Source organism: Vombatus ursinus, unplaced genomic scaffold (assembly GCF_900497805.2).
Source record: "Vombatus ursinus unplaced genomic scaffold, bare-nosed wombat genome assembly UNPS02014818.1, whole genome shotgun sequence".
NCBI lineage: Eukaryota > Metazoa > Chordata > Mammalia > Diprotodontia > Vombatidae > Vombatus > Vombatus ursinus.
Genome location: NW_020954596.1, coordinates 15,292,725 through 15,309,431, shown reverse-complemented (window position 1 = coordinate 15,309,431; position 16,707 = coordinate 15,292,725). Strand labels below are relative to the sequence as shown.

The following is a 16,707-nucleotide window of genomic DNA, read 5'->3' as shown; positions in this document are numbered from 1 at the left end:
GTCCCTTACCTATCTGTCCTGTATACCCCTGCTAGATGAATATTACTCAGACATTGCTTTTTTTACTTTGTTGTCCTAATTAGAAACCTTTGTTGGTTGCCAGTTTCTTACTATAGAAAAAGAAAATTGTTCTGTTTTGCTTTCAAGGCTCTCAGTAAGGGAATTCTATTCTGTTGTTTCCTACTGTACTTCCCTCCCCATAAGAACTGTATTATAGCCAGCCTGGTTTCCTCAGAGTTTCATGAATGTGACATACTTTTTGTAAGATCATAAGATTTAGAGCTAGAAAGCTATTTAGTTCAACCCCCTCATTTTACCAGATGAGGAAACTTGAGACCAAAAGAGTTTGTGACATACTTAAGGTCACATTGTAGCTGATACTCAAAGCCAGGTCCACTGAATCCAATCCAGGATTCTTTCCACTACACTATAGCTGTCTCAATAACTTTGTTTATGTTTCTCTTGTCTGGCACGTCTTCCCCCTTTATTATTCCAAATTCTACCTTTGTTAAGAACTAGCTCAAGTCCCACCTCCTCCATGAGGACTTTCCCTGTTTAGTCTAGCCCTCGGTGATATCTGTCTCCTCTAGAATATTTGATGACAGTCTGTATTGTATTGTTCACCGTTACTTCCTGGGTGTTAGTCTTAACAACTCAGTCTAACTTTAAGCAGCACCTTGAGGACAGAGACTTTATCTTAGCTTTTCTTTTGTACTCTTCACCTAGGGAAAGACTGGAAACAGAAGGACTTAGGTGATTTAGCCTTAACTATATTTCATTGTATTCTAATTCATTAAATTGGTTATTTGTAAGTGGCATATAGGTCATCCCTTTTACTGGAATACCCAGTGTTCTGATGTCATTCCAGATAAGGGAGAATTAATCATGCTTATATTTTTAAATACTAATTTTTGAAAGTTTCTTTACTTTTAGGTACTACGAAGCATTTCCACCACTGTCTGAGAAACCAGTTTGCCTGCAAGAAATCATGACCGTATGGAATAAATCTAAAGTTTGCTCTTACTCTAGCTCATCCTCATCATCCACAGCTCCACCAGCTACCACCGACACGTCCTCTCCCAAGGATTGCAATAGTGAAAGTGAAGTCATTAAAGAGAGAAGTAGTGAAGTGTCCGGCACTGTACATGAGCGAATCCAGCTGAAAAAAAGTAAAAATGAGAAAGAGAACAAGTTTAATAATGGCACAATTGAAGAGAAACCTGCTTTTTACAAAAAGCAAACCCGACACAAACCTGAAGGAAAAATTCGCCCTCGATCCTGGTCTTCAGGTTCTAGTGAAGCAGGCTCAAGTTCAAGTGGTAATCAGGGAGAATTAAAAGCATCAATGAAATGTGTTAAAGTAAGGCATAGAACACGAGAGATTCGAAACAGAAAAGGGCGAAATGGTCAAAGCAGGATTTCTGTGAAGACCAGTGAAAGGGCTGAAAGAAAGTTTCATGCTGGAAGTAGCAGCAGCAGTAGCAGTGGATCCATCAAACAGCTGTGCAAAAGGGGCAAAAGACATTTGAAAGAAATTGGAAGAAGCGATCCCGGCAGCACTGAAGGAAAAGATCTGTACTTGGAGAGCAGAAATGAAAAAGAATATAAAGAGGAGCCATTATGGTATACAGAACCAATTGCAGAATATTTTGTTCCCGTGAGCAGAAAAAGTAAACTTGAGACTACATACCGAAACAGGCAAGATACATGTGATCTAACATCAGAAGCAGTAGAAGCATTGTCAGAATCAGTGCATGGTCTTTGTATTAGCAACAATAATATTCATAAAACATACCTCGCAGCAGGTACTTTCATTGATGGTCACTTTGTAGAAATGCCTGCAGTTATAAATGAGGATATTGACCTCACTGGGACCTCATTATGTTCTCAACAAGAGGACAATAAGTATTTAGATGATGTTCATCTGTCAGAACTAACACACTTCTATGAAGTGGATATTGATCAATCCATGTTGGATCCTGGTGCCTCAGATACGATGCAAGGAGAAAGTCGGATTTTGAATATGATTCGACAAAAGAGTAAAGAGAAAACTGATTTTGAGGCAGAATGTTGCATAGTGTTAGATGGAATGGAGTTGCAAGGGGAAAGTGCAATATGGACAGATTCTACCAGCTCTGTTGGTGCTGAGGGGTTAATCTTGCAAGACCTTAGTAATTTAGCTCAATTTTTGGAGTGCTGTTCATCTTCAAGCTCTGGTGATGCAGATGGGGAAAGTTTTGGAGGTGATTCTCCTATTAGACTCTCACCTATCTTAGACAGCACAATGCTTAGTTCACACATGCTTGCTGGCAATCAAGAGCTCTTTTCAGATATTAATGAAGGGTCTGGTATAAACTCTTGTTTTTCAGTGTTTGAAGTGCAATGCAGTAATTCTGTTTTACCATTTTCTTTTGAAACACTCAACTTGGGAAATGAAAATACAGATTCTAGTAGTAGTGCTAATATGCTTGGAAAAACACAGTCTAGGTTGCTAATATGGACCAAAAATAGTGCCTTTGATGAAAATGAACACTGTTCCAATCTTTCAACAAGAACTTGTAGTCCATGGTCACACTCAGAAGAAACACGTTCAGACAATGAGACTTTAAATATTCAGTTTGAAGAATCCACGCAGTTTAATGCAGAAGATATTAATTATGTAGTTCCCAGAGTCTCCTCAAATTATGTAGATGAAGAACTTCTAGATTTTTTGCAAGAAGAAACTTGCCAGCAAAATGATAGAACTTTAGGAGAGATGCCTAATTTGGTTTTCAAAAAAAAGTCTAAACTAGAATCTGTCTGTGGTATTCAGCTAGAACAAAAAACAGAAAGTAAAGACTATGAAGCTGCACAAGTTTGTAGTGAGAGCAGTCCACCGGGAGATGGCTACAGCTCAGGGGTTATTAAAGACATTTGGACAAATATGACAGACAGAAGTTCTGTAGCAATGGTAGAAATAGAAAGAATAGATGATGAGTTGTTTTCAACAGATGTAAATAACTACTGCTGCTGTTTGGATACTGAAGCTAAAATGGAAACCCTCCATGAGCCTAATAAGGCAGTGCAGAGATCAGAGTACCATCTATGGGAGGGACAGAAAGAGAACTTGGAGAAAAGAGCATTTGTTCCAAGTGAGCTATCTAAGGTAGATGGTGGTGATTATACTACACCCTCCAAACCTTGGGATGTAAATGAGGATAAAGAAAATGCGTTTATTCTTGGTGGAGTTTATGGAGAACTCAAAACATTTAATAGTGATGGGGAATGGGCAGTAGTACCACCTAGTCACACAAAAGGAAGCTTACTGCAGTGTGCAGCTTCTGATGTAGTGACAATAGCTGGTACAGATGTCTTTATGACCCCAGGAAACAGCTTTGCACCAGGTCACAGGCAGTTATGGAGACCATTTGTATCATTTGAACAGAATGATCAGTCTAAGAGTGGGGAAAGTGGATTAAATAAAGGGTTTTCTTTTATCTTCCATGAAGACTTACTAGGAGCTTGTGGTAACTTTCAAGTCGAAGATCCTGGACTCGAATATTCATTCTCTTCCTTTGACCTAAACAATCCATTTTCACAAGTTCTTCATGTAGAATGTTCTTTTGAACCAGAAGGGATTGCATCTTTCAGCCCTAGTTTTAAACCTAAATCAATCCTCTGCTCTGATTCAGACAGTGAAGTTTTTCATCCCAGGATATGTGGTGTTGACAGAACACAATATAGGGCTATAAGAATTTCTCCAAGGACTCACTTTCGCCCAATTTCTGCATCTGAACTGTCTCCAGGAGGAGGAAGTGAGTCAGAATTTGAATCTGAAAAAGATGAAGCAAATCCTCTCCCTTCTCAAGTTGATGTGTTTGAAGATCCACAAGCAGATCTCAAACCCCTGGAAGAAGATGCAGAGAAAGAAGGGCATTACTACGGAAAGTCAGAGCTTGAGTCCGGAAAATTCCTTCCCAGATTGAAAAAATCTGGAATGGAGAAAAGTGCTCAGACATCACTGGATTCCCAGGAAGAATCATCTGGGATTTTGCCAATAGGAAAGCAAGATCAGTGTTTGGAGTGTAGCATGAAAGAATCTTTAGAAACAGAGCATATAGAAAACTCGGAAGTGAATTGCAAAATATTGGCACCTTGTGAAGAAGAAATAAATAACTTTTGCAGTTGCAAAGCAGGTTGTCAATTCCCTGCATATGAAGATAACCCTGTTTCTTCAGGAGAGCTAGAAGAGGTATGTATTTGTGTGTGTGCGCACACAAGCACACGTGTGCTTGCGCATGCATACATGGATACAAAATTAACATTTTCACATTAACGATCATAGAGTAAGTGACACATTCAGTAACAGTGATATCAGGCAGTTGAAAAGGCTACTAACAGTTACTGAGAAGCAAGCTTAGAAATATTATTGCAAAATCATTTGAAAATACTTAATCTTTCCAGTTATGTAAAATTTTTAGCCTTGTGGGTTTGGAATTAACCTGATGCTTAATGTGGTTTGTGTCATCAGTAGACTTCATTTGTGTTTATTTCCTCCCCCCCCCAGAAATGTTAGCATTTTAAGCAGGTCACTTGGTTACCTTAACAAAAGCTTTTACCACTTTAAGAGTACTTAATTTGTAAAGTTCTACTCTGTTGCTTCATTGTGTCGAAATGATGCTGGGTTCTCAGTCATTATCCCAGCAGAACATAAGCTCTAGCCGGTTCTACCAAGCATAAAAGACTTTGAGTAAGGATCTGGTGATGGATTGTACATCTTCAGTCCAGAGATCAGCTAATTAAGTTCAGAAAGGTTTTTGGTTGACCTCTAGGTGTTGAGTTTCTTTAACTATCGCGTTATGAAGACCATCTATGTGGTAAAAGGACTATAAATCTGCATTGGTTGAAAGAAATTGTGAAAAAATGATAGATCTTTGAAAATTCTAAAGTATAACACGTAAAAACTAATTTAGAAAATAGATATATTTACAGATGGTTATTAGTGTTACAGAAAATACCTTTGCTTTAAAGAAATCTTTATCACTGAGCTTCTTTAAATAGCAAATTCCCCTGTGTACATTTAAGACATTCAATTTGTATAGAAATAAAGCTCATACGTATTCAATTACATATTCTTTATATAAAGCCAAAGTATAGTCAAACTCCAGATGATGTTCCCTGACTAACATCACTTTGGCAATGATACCATAACTTTAAAATAGCCATAACCATATCCCTTCCTAATATTGTAAAATTCCAATGTATCATTTTTAGCTAGTCCCTGTGACACAGGTAGAATGGTCAGTGACAGTCTAAGCTTGCTGCTACCCTGTAATATTTCACATACCCATTTATTTTGATGGAACCCATTAATAATGTTTGTCAGGATATTCTTGTGTACCTGTACAAAGTTTTATGGAAAGTGCTACTAACATTTTGATTGCATATTATTTTGGGGAAATTTGCATTAGTTTTAAAAAATTCCTGTTAATATATTTTTACTGTATTTCATTAATGGTAGTTCTCATTTCCTACTAATATCTTACCAAGAAATTATTAGAAATCCAATTGATTCTTAGTAGTAATAGTTAATAGGCTTTAATCTGTTTTATAAAAAGATAGATCATCACATTACTTTTTAAAGCATCCATAAGCATGGCAATTCCTATGCCTTCCACAATGGCAGTTTTTTGAGAAATAATTGGGTGTATACCCACAGCTGTAATAAGAGAACAGGTGAGTGTTCATCTTGCAGCTCTTGTTAAACAACAGTGACGTGGCCAAAGAGGGTCTTGCAATACTAACAAAGTTAGAATAATCTAGAGAAAAAAGCACGCATTTTTTGTTTTCAAAAGATTCCAGGTTGTTCATCTCGATTAAATAATACTTTAATACTTGAAATTTCTTAACCCGTTATGACTTACTATATTCTCTATTAATATGTTAATTGTTAATATTAACCTCCAATGACAACTCAGCTTCAGGAATTTGTCATAGTTTGTGCCTTATTTTTAAAGTATTAAACTGATACTTTTTTAAGTTACATTTTACATTATTGTCATGATGTGTTTTTCCATACTGGACACTTAATGATATAAGGGTTAGAACTGTCTTAGATAAAAAGTTGAGGGTTTTGAAATTTAGATCAACATCCTTTAAGGTCTACTAATAAAATTTTCATCTTTTGTATTTGAAATATAATTCCATTCTTAAATTAGTTCATTAACTCACTGACACCTGATCATACAAGCTCTACGTTATTTTTTTTTAAATCACCAATTCTGAGTGTTTCTTTAGTTATCTTGGAATAGCATAGGAGTATTAGCCAATTTGTGTTATTTTCATTTTATGTTTCCCTGCTCATTCACCTAAATCCATCTAATTTAAATACGTTAAGAATCATGATCCTATCAGAATTTCAATACCTTTGTATTAAACTGTACTTTTAAGCATTTTCATGTTGCATAACAATCCAAATGTCAACATTAAAAATTAGTTCAGTATATAGATCAGGAATTGATCCCTGCTAGTCCTCAGCATCACAATATTAAATATAATTTTAGAGCTAAAAAGGACTTAGACCATCTACTTCAACTCCTTTATTTGATAGATGAAAAAACTGAGACCCAGAGAGGTATAACACTGATTGTCACACAGCTAGTCAGTAATGAGGTTGAAGTTAGAATGATAGCCTTCCTAACTACTAATCTAATGCTTTTTCCACTATATCATGTCTCTGTTTTAGAGTATATCTTAAGCTTTTTTATATTCTGCAAAATTTATCCTGCTTTCTGTATTTTAATTTTCTCTTGTTGAATTTGTTTTAACTTTTCAGTCCATCGTCTGATCATTAGAATTCCTAAAACTGTATTTTAAAACAAAGTAACTGAATAGTAATGACAACTGCATGGGAAAACTGAGATTTGAAGTAGTGCGGGAGACATAAGGTGATAGTAGCTTTCTTTATATTCATCTTACACAACCATTTTTTGGTGTTTCATATCCTCCTCATGGATTTAGTATTTCATTTGGCTTCACAATGGAAAGAAAAGAAAACTGAGCAAAAGCAGAGCCCACATTATCCTATTACCATGTCCTTATACTTTCTAGTTGGTCATTGTATCTGTGTGTGAAGTTTATCAAAAGTCCTCATTTTTCTAGAAGAGGCCTTAGCTACCAATCAAATGTCAGATAGACTCTTTGAAATCATCCAATTATTTATATCTTTACAGTACTTATGAGCAATTGCTCACAATCCCTTTAATATTCCATCTTAGAACCATAGACTCATAGAGCTGATTGAAAACCTAAAAGATTATTTAGTCAAACCCCCTCATTTTACAAATGAGGAAGCCAGTGCCCAGGAAAGTTGAAATGCCCTGAGGTCTTATAAGCCAGTTAGTGACAGAGCAAAGAGAACAACCCAGGTCTCCTTACTCCTAGAACAGTGTTTTTTCTATATGTTACACACACACACACACACACACACACACACACACAGAGTCAGGGTTAGAGAGCCCAAAAGATAAATCTCTTTTTTTTTTTTTGAATTCTTAATAAAGGGAAATATTATTGAGGCTACAAATCTTTCTTCACATGTCTGGTCTTCTCTGCTTCTGTAGTATGTGGAAGAAAGTGGAGGATTCAGTCAGTCAAAAAGCACTATGTTCCAACTGCTGGGGATACACAGAAAGGCACAACATCATCCTTATTCTAAAGGAGCTCATAGTCTAATGAGGGAGATAGCTTGCAAGCAACTGTGTCCAGACAAGATGTATACAAGATAAATTGGAAATAGTCAGCAGAGGAAAGACACTAGCAATAAGGGATATCAGGAAAGACTTTTTGTGAAGGTGGGATTTTAGCTAGTACTTGAAAGAAGTTATGAGGCAGAGATGAGAGAGAGAATGCCAGACATGGGGAGCGACCAGTGAAAGTGCCGGAGTCAAGAGGTTGAAGATCTTGTTCGAGGAACAATGTGGAGACCAGTATCGCTGGATTGCAGAGTATTCTTTGGGAAGTAAGGTGTAAGAAGACTGGAAAGGTTAGGAAGGGTTTAGGTTATGAAGAGCTTTAAAAGCCATGTGAGATTTTATATTTGATTGTGGAGGTGAGGGAGCTCCTGGAGTTTATTGAATTGAAGGGTAACAGGGTCAGACCTGTGCTTTAGGAAGATCAGTTTGGCAGATGGACTGAAGTGGGAAGATATTTGAGTCAGGGAGCCATCTCTTACTCTCAAGGTTAGGTATGTGTGTATGTTGGTGATATTTGTTTTATAACTAAATTACAGGAGATTTTTTTTTTAAAGGACGTTAATGAAATTTTAAGAAGTAAGTGAATTCAGTTGTCTGGGAAAATGTATGCCTCTTCTTAATTTAACTCAATTTTGCTAAAAATCTAGAGAATATTCTGCAAGGATTTATTAAGCATCTACTATATGCTAGGGATTGTGGCGTGGCTGCTCCCCTCAAGAAGCTTACATCCCACAGGGGTGGGAAGAAGGGTGGTATGGTTTGCACATAGATTGATTGCAATGGAGGATAGGAGAAAGAGAAAAGAATAGGCGGCACCTGAATTGAGACTTGAAAGAAGTGAAGGATTCTGAGAAGTGGAGATGAGGAGGGAGTGAATTACAAGACCAAGGTACAGCGTGCACAAATGCATATAGAAGCGAGAAAAGGGATGTCGGTTCAGGCAAAGGGACCAGTACAATAATCCAGGGACTATTACAGTAATCCAAATGAGAGGTCGTGACAGTGCCATGTGGCTACAAGGAAGGGGACAAATTTGAGAAATGTTGTCAAAGGAAAATTCACAGACTTTGGCAGTGATTATATGTGCACGGTGAGAAAGAGAGGTCATGTTCCTCATGTGGGGAGTGGGGTGGTACTATCAATAGAAGAGAAGTTGGGTAGAACACAGAGTTCAGGGGGAAGATAATGAGGTCACTTTTTTGGACATGGGAGTGGGGTGTTCTGGTACCAAAAGATATAGATGTCTAAAAGGCATTTGGAGATGAAGGACTAGGACACAATTAGAGATGGATATATAAATTTGTGAATCATTTGTATATAGGTGAATATTGAAAAGTGGGAGCAGAAAAGATTACCAAGAGAAAAAATATAGCAAAGGGTTCAGGGCAGAGCCTTGGGGGACACTTAGGGAGCAAGAGGAGAATGAAGAGCTAGTAAAGAAGAAGAAGGTGCCGTCATAGATAGGAGAAGCAGGAGAAATACTGTAACTGAAGCCAAGGTGGGAGAAAGTGTCTCAGAAGGAGAGAATGATCTGAAGCATCGAAGTCTGTAAAAAGGTCAAGGACAGTGAGATCTGAATAAAGGACACTGGATTTAGCATTAAAAGATCTTTGGCAGTCTTTGAAAGAACTGCTGCAATCAAGTGCTGGAGTCAAAAAGAAATCAGATTGTAATGGTTTGAGGAATGAGGAAGTGAGGAATCCAAAGACAAAATCTTGGGTATCAGGAAAAGTATTACAAATTAACCATAAAATTTCCTACCTATTTACAGAATTGTGTTCATCTGCACCTGGGATATTTCCTTCAGTCTGGTTGCTACACCTGAAGGAAGACATGAAATGAAGCTAGAGAAGGTTCCAAAAAGGACAGTTATAGTGAATGAATAATCAAGGAAATGAAAGGGTACTCATATAGGAAGTGATCGAAAATTTAAAAATTGTTTCTATACAATTCTTAAGTATATGACTGGGATGAAAACAGACTTGGCTCACCAAATCAGAAACCTAGAACTAACTTTTCCTTCACAATCCTGCCCAAAGCCCTGAACATAAAGCCAAAAGATCTGGGCTCCATTTCATCTCTTTGAACACTCGCTTCCTCATCTTCACAATGGAGATAATATTTGCACTACCTGCTTCACAGTGTTGTTATGAAGAAAGCATTTTATAAACTGTAAAAGGCATTATGAATTCACATTATTATTAACAGGCAAAAATGGAGTAAAAAATGACACAATAACAAACTTAGGGAACTTGTTGCATCTAGGAGATGGTATAATTTCAATAAGGATTTCTAGAAAATCAATAATTGATCTCTAACAGATAATATGTATTAATAATAATCCAGTAATAGTAACTGGAGAAGGAAATAGCAAACCACTTCAGTATCTTTGCCAAGAAAACTCCAAATAGGGTCATGAAGAGTCAGACTACTGAAACAACTGAACAACAAAAACAGGTAATAGCTAAGTCAAATCTGTTCTGGGATTATATTTTTCCCCCTCATATCCTGTTTGCAACATTTGTTTTTATTTAAATGTTTTATTAAAAATTGGACACTGAACTTCAAAAACACCAAGTAAGCTTGTTTAGTAACTTGTTAAGTTGTTCAGTCACATATGACTCTCCTGTGGACCATAGTATGCCAATACTCTCCATGGAGTTTTCTTGGCAAAGATACTGGAGTGGTTTGCCATTTCCTCTTCTAATTCATTTTACAAATGAGGAAACTGAGACTTACCCAGGTTCACACAGCTAATAAGTATCTGAGGCAGGATTTGAACTCAGATCTTCCTAACTCCATACCCAGCCCTCTAGCCACTGAACTGTCTAGCTACTTAGTAACTACTTAGATTTAAATTCATATCAAAGTATCATGTATGATAGTAGTTTTTCAATTACTCTAAGTTTTCATCAGGATTCTTTGTTCATTCATTCTTACTTTTATGGTGTGTATGCAATTCTTCTGCTCTTTTTTTTCTTCAAATAATTTCATTAAAAGTCTTTATCGATGTCTTTGTATTTTTCATACTTAGCCATCTTAATTGCAATATAGTATTCCATTATATTTAATGGGCTTCATTTTATTTAACTATTTCTCTATTTTTGAAATTTTATGTTGTTTCTGGTTTTTATGATTTTTATCTGTAATACTGCTATGACATAGTTGAGTAGATAGCTCTCTTTTGATGACACTCTTAAAGTCTACTTGCAGCACTGTAACTGTTGGCTCATAAAGCATGATTATTTTTGTAACTTTCACTGTATACTGCCAGATTGCTTCCAAAAAGATTTTACACATTTGCAATTCAACCAGGAATGAGTGAGTGTACTTGTTTTTCCACAACCCCACTATTAGTTTTATTGCTTCTTTCTTTTTTGCTAACTTTATGTGTAAATCTGTGCCTAAGAATTCTTTTAAATTTTATATTTTTGTTTATTAGTGATAGCTGAGCATTTTTTCAAGTGATTATTAATTTATATTTCTTCTTTTGAAAACTATCTATTCATATCCTTTAATCATTTATCTGTTGTGGACCAGGAAATCACCATTCTTATTTGGAGTATATTCCCAACCTTTTGGGGTAACATCACAAAGACACAAACCATCCCTTAAGGATATACCGTTGGATACTAAATGAATTTACCATTAGTCTAACCTATAGTGACATCTCTTATGTAAGTTTTTAATGATATTTCACAGTGAATATAATATCACCACATTAACACAATGTTCCTCTGAAAACATAAAAGGGGCAAGACGAGTCATAGCATGTTCATTGTAGTTTCTTTGTTTGAGAGAATATCCAAATTTACCCTTAAAATTGTGATAGAGCATAATATACACATTGCTTTAGTGGGAAAGCTCTGGAATGGGAGTCAAAATGCTTATACTCCGTCTTCACTTCTACCCCTTAGAATTCCTAGTTTTCTTCAAAGATCATCTCAAACTTGTGTTCTGCATTGATCCTCCACCCCCAGTTACTAGTCTTTTTCCCCTAAAAAATACCTTGTATGTATTTTGTAAGTATTTGTATATATGCGTGTTGTGTCCTTTGATAAAATTCAAGCTCCTTGAGGGCATTTTTCTCATTGTATCCCCAGTATTTATAGTGTTGGGAACCTAATGAGTGCTTAATAAATTCTTGTTGATAGATCAATTGAATGAATGAAGTATTTATCAAAAGCTTGCTTTGTGCAAAAGACTTCGCTAAGCATTAGGGATTCAAGTAGAAAAGTAAGACAGTCCCTGCCCTCCCGGAGCTCACATTCCAGTGCGGGTAGAAATAACACAAATGGAACAATTCAGCTACAGGTCAGATGGGAAATCCCGTTATCCTCAGGGTGCAGCAGCAAAGGAGATGTTAGTGCCTCTTCTTTAATAGCATTTCTATTTTATTTCTATTTCAAAAATCCTATCAGTTTTTGATATTGTACCATTGGACAGTGTTAAGGACTTCGGCAGTAAGAACTTTCATTTCTGGGTCATCCATCAGTAGCCAGTGATTCTAAGCACCAGCAGGAGCAGTGGCCAGGCTCTATCTCCACAGATGTTGTTTCCCAGTATGCTGGCTGAGGGCATTGGACTCGTGAGTTCAGGATCCAAGCCTTTCTCCATCAGAGTTTGAGGGAAGATGGTGATTAAGGTAGTAGTGGTAGTGGTGATCTGACTTGCCTGGAATATGGTGCCTAGCAGCTTCAGCTGGACTGGTTTGCTGGTCCATTCTCCACATCAGTCGTTTCCCCAGATGATGGCTGTGAGAACTGGCCTAGTAGCAGGACTGGTGGTCTGGGAGGTACTGCCATTCCCAGGGCTCCTGTGTCAATCTGACTATTAGCAATTGATCAGCAGTTGTCGCTGATGGTAATGAGGATGGTGGGCTCCCTCTCCATAATTATTTTTCCCCTCCACAATGGCTGTGCTGCAGTGGAAGCAGGATTGGTATCTGGGAGGTGCTATGTATAAATCAGTGGTTCTGGAAGAGGAAGAAACTTCTGTTTCCAAGACTCTTGGGCTCAGGATCTTGGACTATTTCCATCGTGGTCATAGTGGACTTCCAGCTCAGTAGTAGTCAACAATGAGGTATGGCAGCCAAGAAAGTAAGGTGATTTGAAGTGTGTGTGTGTGTGTGTGTGTGTGTGTGGACGTGTGCATGCATGTGTACACATGCTTTCCCCTAGAATATTAGGAAGGTATTACACCAAGCCTAAGTTTGCCTCTTTGTAAATTCTATACTTTTTTCCTTGTTCTGGACTCTGAAGCCAAAAAGAACAAGTTTAATCCTTTTTCCATGTCACAGCCCTTCAAATACTTGAAGACAACTATCATGTCTCTATTAAATCCTCTAGACATCTTTCTTTCTTGCTTTCCACACATACACTACATACACACACACATACACACACACACAGAGATAAATGATAATATATGTAGTATATATAATTTTGCCTAGGTCATATGAGTATGAGTAGAAATGCTTCCAGCCCAATACCCTCAGCCAGCACACTGGGAAACAACATCTGTGGAGATATAGCCTGGCCACTGCTCCTGCTGGTGCTTAGAATCGCTGGACCAGTGATTCTATGGATGACCCAGAAATGAAAGTTCTTGCTGCCAAAGTCCTTAACACTGTCCAATGGTGCAACATCAAAAACTGATAGGATTTTTGAAATAGAAATAGAAATTATATTAAAGAAGTGTGGAAAAGTAGGTTTGAATGGATATGTGTTTGGTATGACTACACATGTGTAACCTATGTCAAATTGCTTGAATATTCAATGAGGAAGGGAGGGAAAGAATTTGAAGTTCAAAATTAGAAAAAATGTTAAAATTGTTTTTATATGTAATTCGGAAAAATATTAAATTAAAAACATAAAAAATAATTAAATGCCCTCCCCCAAAAAAGTTTGAGTTAGATTTGGAAGGACTTTACTGTAACCATATGTATATATGTATGTATGTATGTATGTGTATTACTATACTATGTAGCATATATAGTGTATGGTGTATTTGTGTGTGTGTGTGTCTGGGACTAAGGAAGTATATGTGTGTGTATGTATATATTAGTCCTGAATGAGACAGAGAGTGTGTGTGTGTCTGGGACTAAGGAAGTGATGATTCTACTGTGTTGTGCCCAGTTTTAGACATTGAGAAGGTGGTGCCCTCAAAGGAGGGCAACCAGTTTGGAGAAGGACCTTGGGCTCATATTAGATGACGTTTGGTTAAAGAAATAGGTAATATTTATCCTAGAGAAGAGACTTATTGGAGACATGATAATTATCTTCAAGTATTTGAAGGGCTGTCATATAGAAAAAGGATTAAACTTGTTGTTTCTGGCCTCAGAGTCCAGAATGAGGAATAGAGTGTGAAATTTACAAAGTGGCAAACTTAGACTTGATGTAAGGAAAACCTTCCTAATAAATCTGGGGATAGTGGCTTCTCTTTCACCGGGTATCTTCCAGCCAAGGCTAGATAACCACTTGTTAGATATATTATGGGAAGTAATTTGTGTTCAGGTATGAATTGGGTTAGATGGCCTTTTGAAATTCCTTCCCACTCTGAGCTTCTTTGATTCTGTGCTAGACTGGACATAAGCAAAGATGTGAAGGAAGGCATTTTAGTTATAGAGAGCCGTGTAATGAAGCGTAGAAGAAGGAAAGTTTGATATTCAAAGGTCCACCTGTAGCAGAGTTTTGGTAGGTCTTTGAATTTGAAATACAGTGGACAAGTAGGTTTGAGCTAGATTTTGAAGAGCCTTTAATGCCAAGCTATGGACTTTTAACGTTATTTAGCAGACAAAGGAGGGTTACTGAAAGTTTTTGAATAGCAGAGTGAGTTAAACATAGTTGTGCCTTATTTGGAAAATTCATCTGGCAGTAATATGTAAGATGGATTGGAGAGTCGGGAAGACCCATTAGGAAGCTATTGATAAAAACAGCCTCAACTAGAGCAGGTAGTAAGAATGATAAAGAAGGGATAGATTCTTTTTTTAATTTAATATTTGTTTTTTCCCCAATTACATGTAAAAACAATTTTAACATTCTTTTTTCAAATTTTGAGTTCCAAATTCTTTCCCTCCCTTCCTCTCCTCCTCCTTCATTAAGAAGGCAAGCAATTTTATGTAGGTTATACATGTGTAGTCATGCAAAACGCATTTCCATGTAAGTCATGCTGTGAAAGAAAACAGACAAAGAAAAAGAAAAAGTATCTTTGTTCTGCGTTCAGGCTCCACCAGTTCTTTTTCTGGAGATGGAGTACCTTTCATCATAAGTCAAGAAGTGTTATAGATTCTACAGAAGGAATAAGATGTAACAGCTGATTAGATTTGTTAGATGTAGGAGTAGGAAGAATTAGAGATGACTCAGATTATAAGCATGGGAGGATAACAATACTGTTGGTCAAAATAAGGAAGCGTGGGGAAAATCATGAGTTCAGTTTCACTTGTTGAGTTCCAAATGCCAGTGGGATATCTAGTTGTCATATACAGCAAGGAATGGCAGGCTCAGGCCTAAGAGAAAGGTCGGAGCTGGAAATGTAGGTTTCGAAGTCACCTACATAAAGGTAATAGTTGAAAAATTCAAGTTGGCAAAATGTGTAAGGGAGAGTGGAGAGAGAAAGGAATAGCAGCAAGGATAGAATCTTGAGGGAAGGGGGTAGCACCTGTGTTCAGAGAGCTAAAACAGGAAGAAAAGTTAAGAAAGGAGGTGAAAATGGAGCAGGAAAGAGACCATAAGAAAAGAATCAGAAAATATAACATTACAGAAACCAAGAAAATACAGAATATCAAGAAGGGTATGGCAAATCATTTCAGATGATGCAGAGAGGTAAATAAGGCCAAAGACTGAGAAAATACCATTGATTTAGCAGTTGGAGATAAATGGCTTTTAAGAGGGCACTTTCCAGTCAAATGGTACCATTAGAATCCATATTACAAGAGGCTGAGGCATAAATGGATGGTGAGGAGAAGGAGGCATTCATTGTAGACCACCCTTTGAACAAGTTTGGCGGAGAAAGGAAGGAGCAATGGGAGTTGAGCTTGAGGGAAGGTTTTATTTTTATTTTCTGGAAAAAAGAAAATTGAGGATGACACAAGAAAGAAGCCAATAGAAAGGAATATTGAAAATACAGATAGATAAGGAAGTTATAATTGAGTGAGATCCCAAAGGAGATGAGAGGCAATAGAATTGAGTACAGGTGGAAGAGACGGCTTTGGCCAGGAGGGCCATACCTCAGAGACAAGAGGGAAAGAGAAGATGGATGAATTCAGAGAAATTTTTTAGTATGAGCACATCAGGATAAAGAGATGGGAGGGTTAAAGGACTTGCTGACATTGATAGCTTATATTTATGCAGTATTTTAATATTTACAGAGCATTCAGTGTCTTCAGTGAGGCAAGAGGAGAAGGGTTAGGCATAAGAGAATAGGATGTTCATGAGGCAATGAGTTGTAGTAGAAAAAGCCTTGAATTTAGAATCAGAAGATCTGATTTTTAATCCCAGATCTGCTTATTAATGGGAACAAATCACCTCACTTCTCTGTGACTCAATTTACTGATCTGTTAAATGAGTCAGTTGGATGAGATGATCACTCTTCCCCACCAAAATGAGCTCTTAAATTCCCTTGAAGCTCTAGATCTGATGATCTTATAAATGGCATATAAAAGGATTATCTGGAGATTTTTTCCCTAAGGAGTTCAGTAATGGCTTGTTCAATTTCTTTTTCTGAGATGGGGTTATTTAAGTATTTTACCTCCTGTTAATCTGGGAAGTTTATATTTTTGTAAATATTCATCCATTTCACTAAGATTGTCAAATTTATTGGCATACAGTTGGGCAAAATAGTTCCTAATTATTGTTTTAACTTCCTCTTCCTTGATGGTGGATTCACACTTTTTATTTTTGATACTGGTAATTGCTTTTCTTCTTTTTTTTTTAATTAAATTAACCAAAAGTTTATCTATTTTATTGGGTTTTTT

General features: G+C 36.9%; 1 protein-coding gene and 1 long non-coding RNA gene across 5 annotated transcripts in view; one reads left to right on the top strand and one right to left on the bottom strand.

Moving 5' to 3' along the window:
* The window catches only part of LOC114023509, a 102,605-nt gene that overhangs the window by 32,030 nt on the left and 53,868 nt on the right, over positions 1–16,707 (bottom strand). The window contains exon 2 of the long non-coding RNA XR_003566809.1: positions 1,025–1,159. This is a non-coding gene — a long non-coding RNA (uncharacterized LOC114023509). The remainder of the gene's footprint in view (positions 1–1,024; positions 1,160–16,707) is intronic.
* Positions 1–16,707, top strand: part of KIAA0232 (KIAA0232 ortholog) — a 111,153-nt gene that overhangs the window by 84,933 nt on the left and 9,513 nt on the right. For all 4 annotated transcript variants that reach the window (XM_027836168.1, XM_027836167.1, XM_027836169.1 and 1 more), the window contains one exon: positions 934–4,231. In XM_027836168.1, the coding sequence (XP_027691969.1) occupies positions 934–4,231 (3,298 nt within the window). The remainder of the gene's footprint in view (positions 1–933; positions 4,232–16,707) is intronic.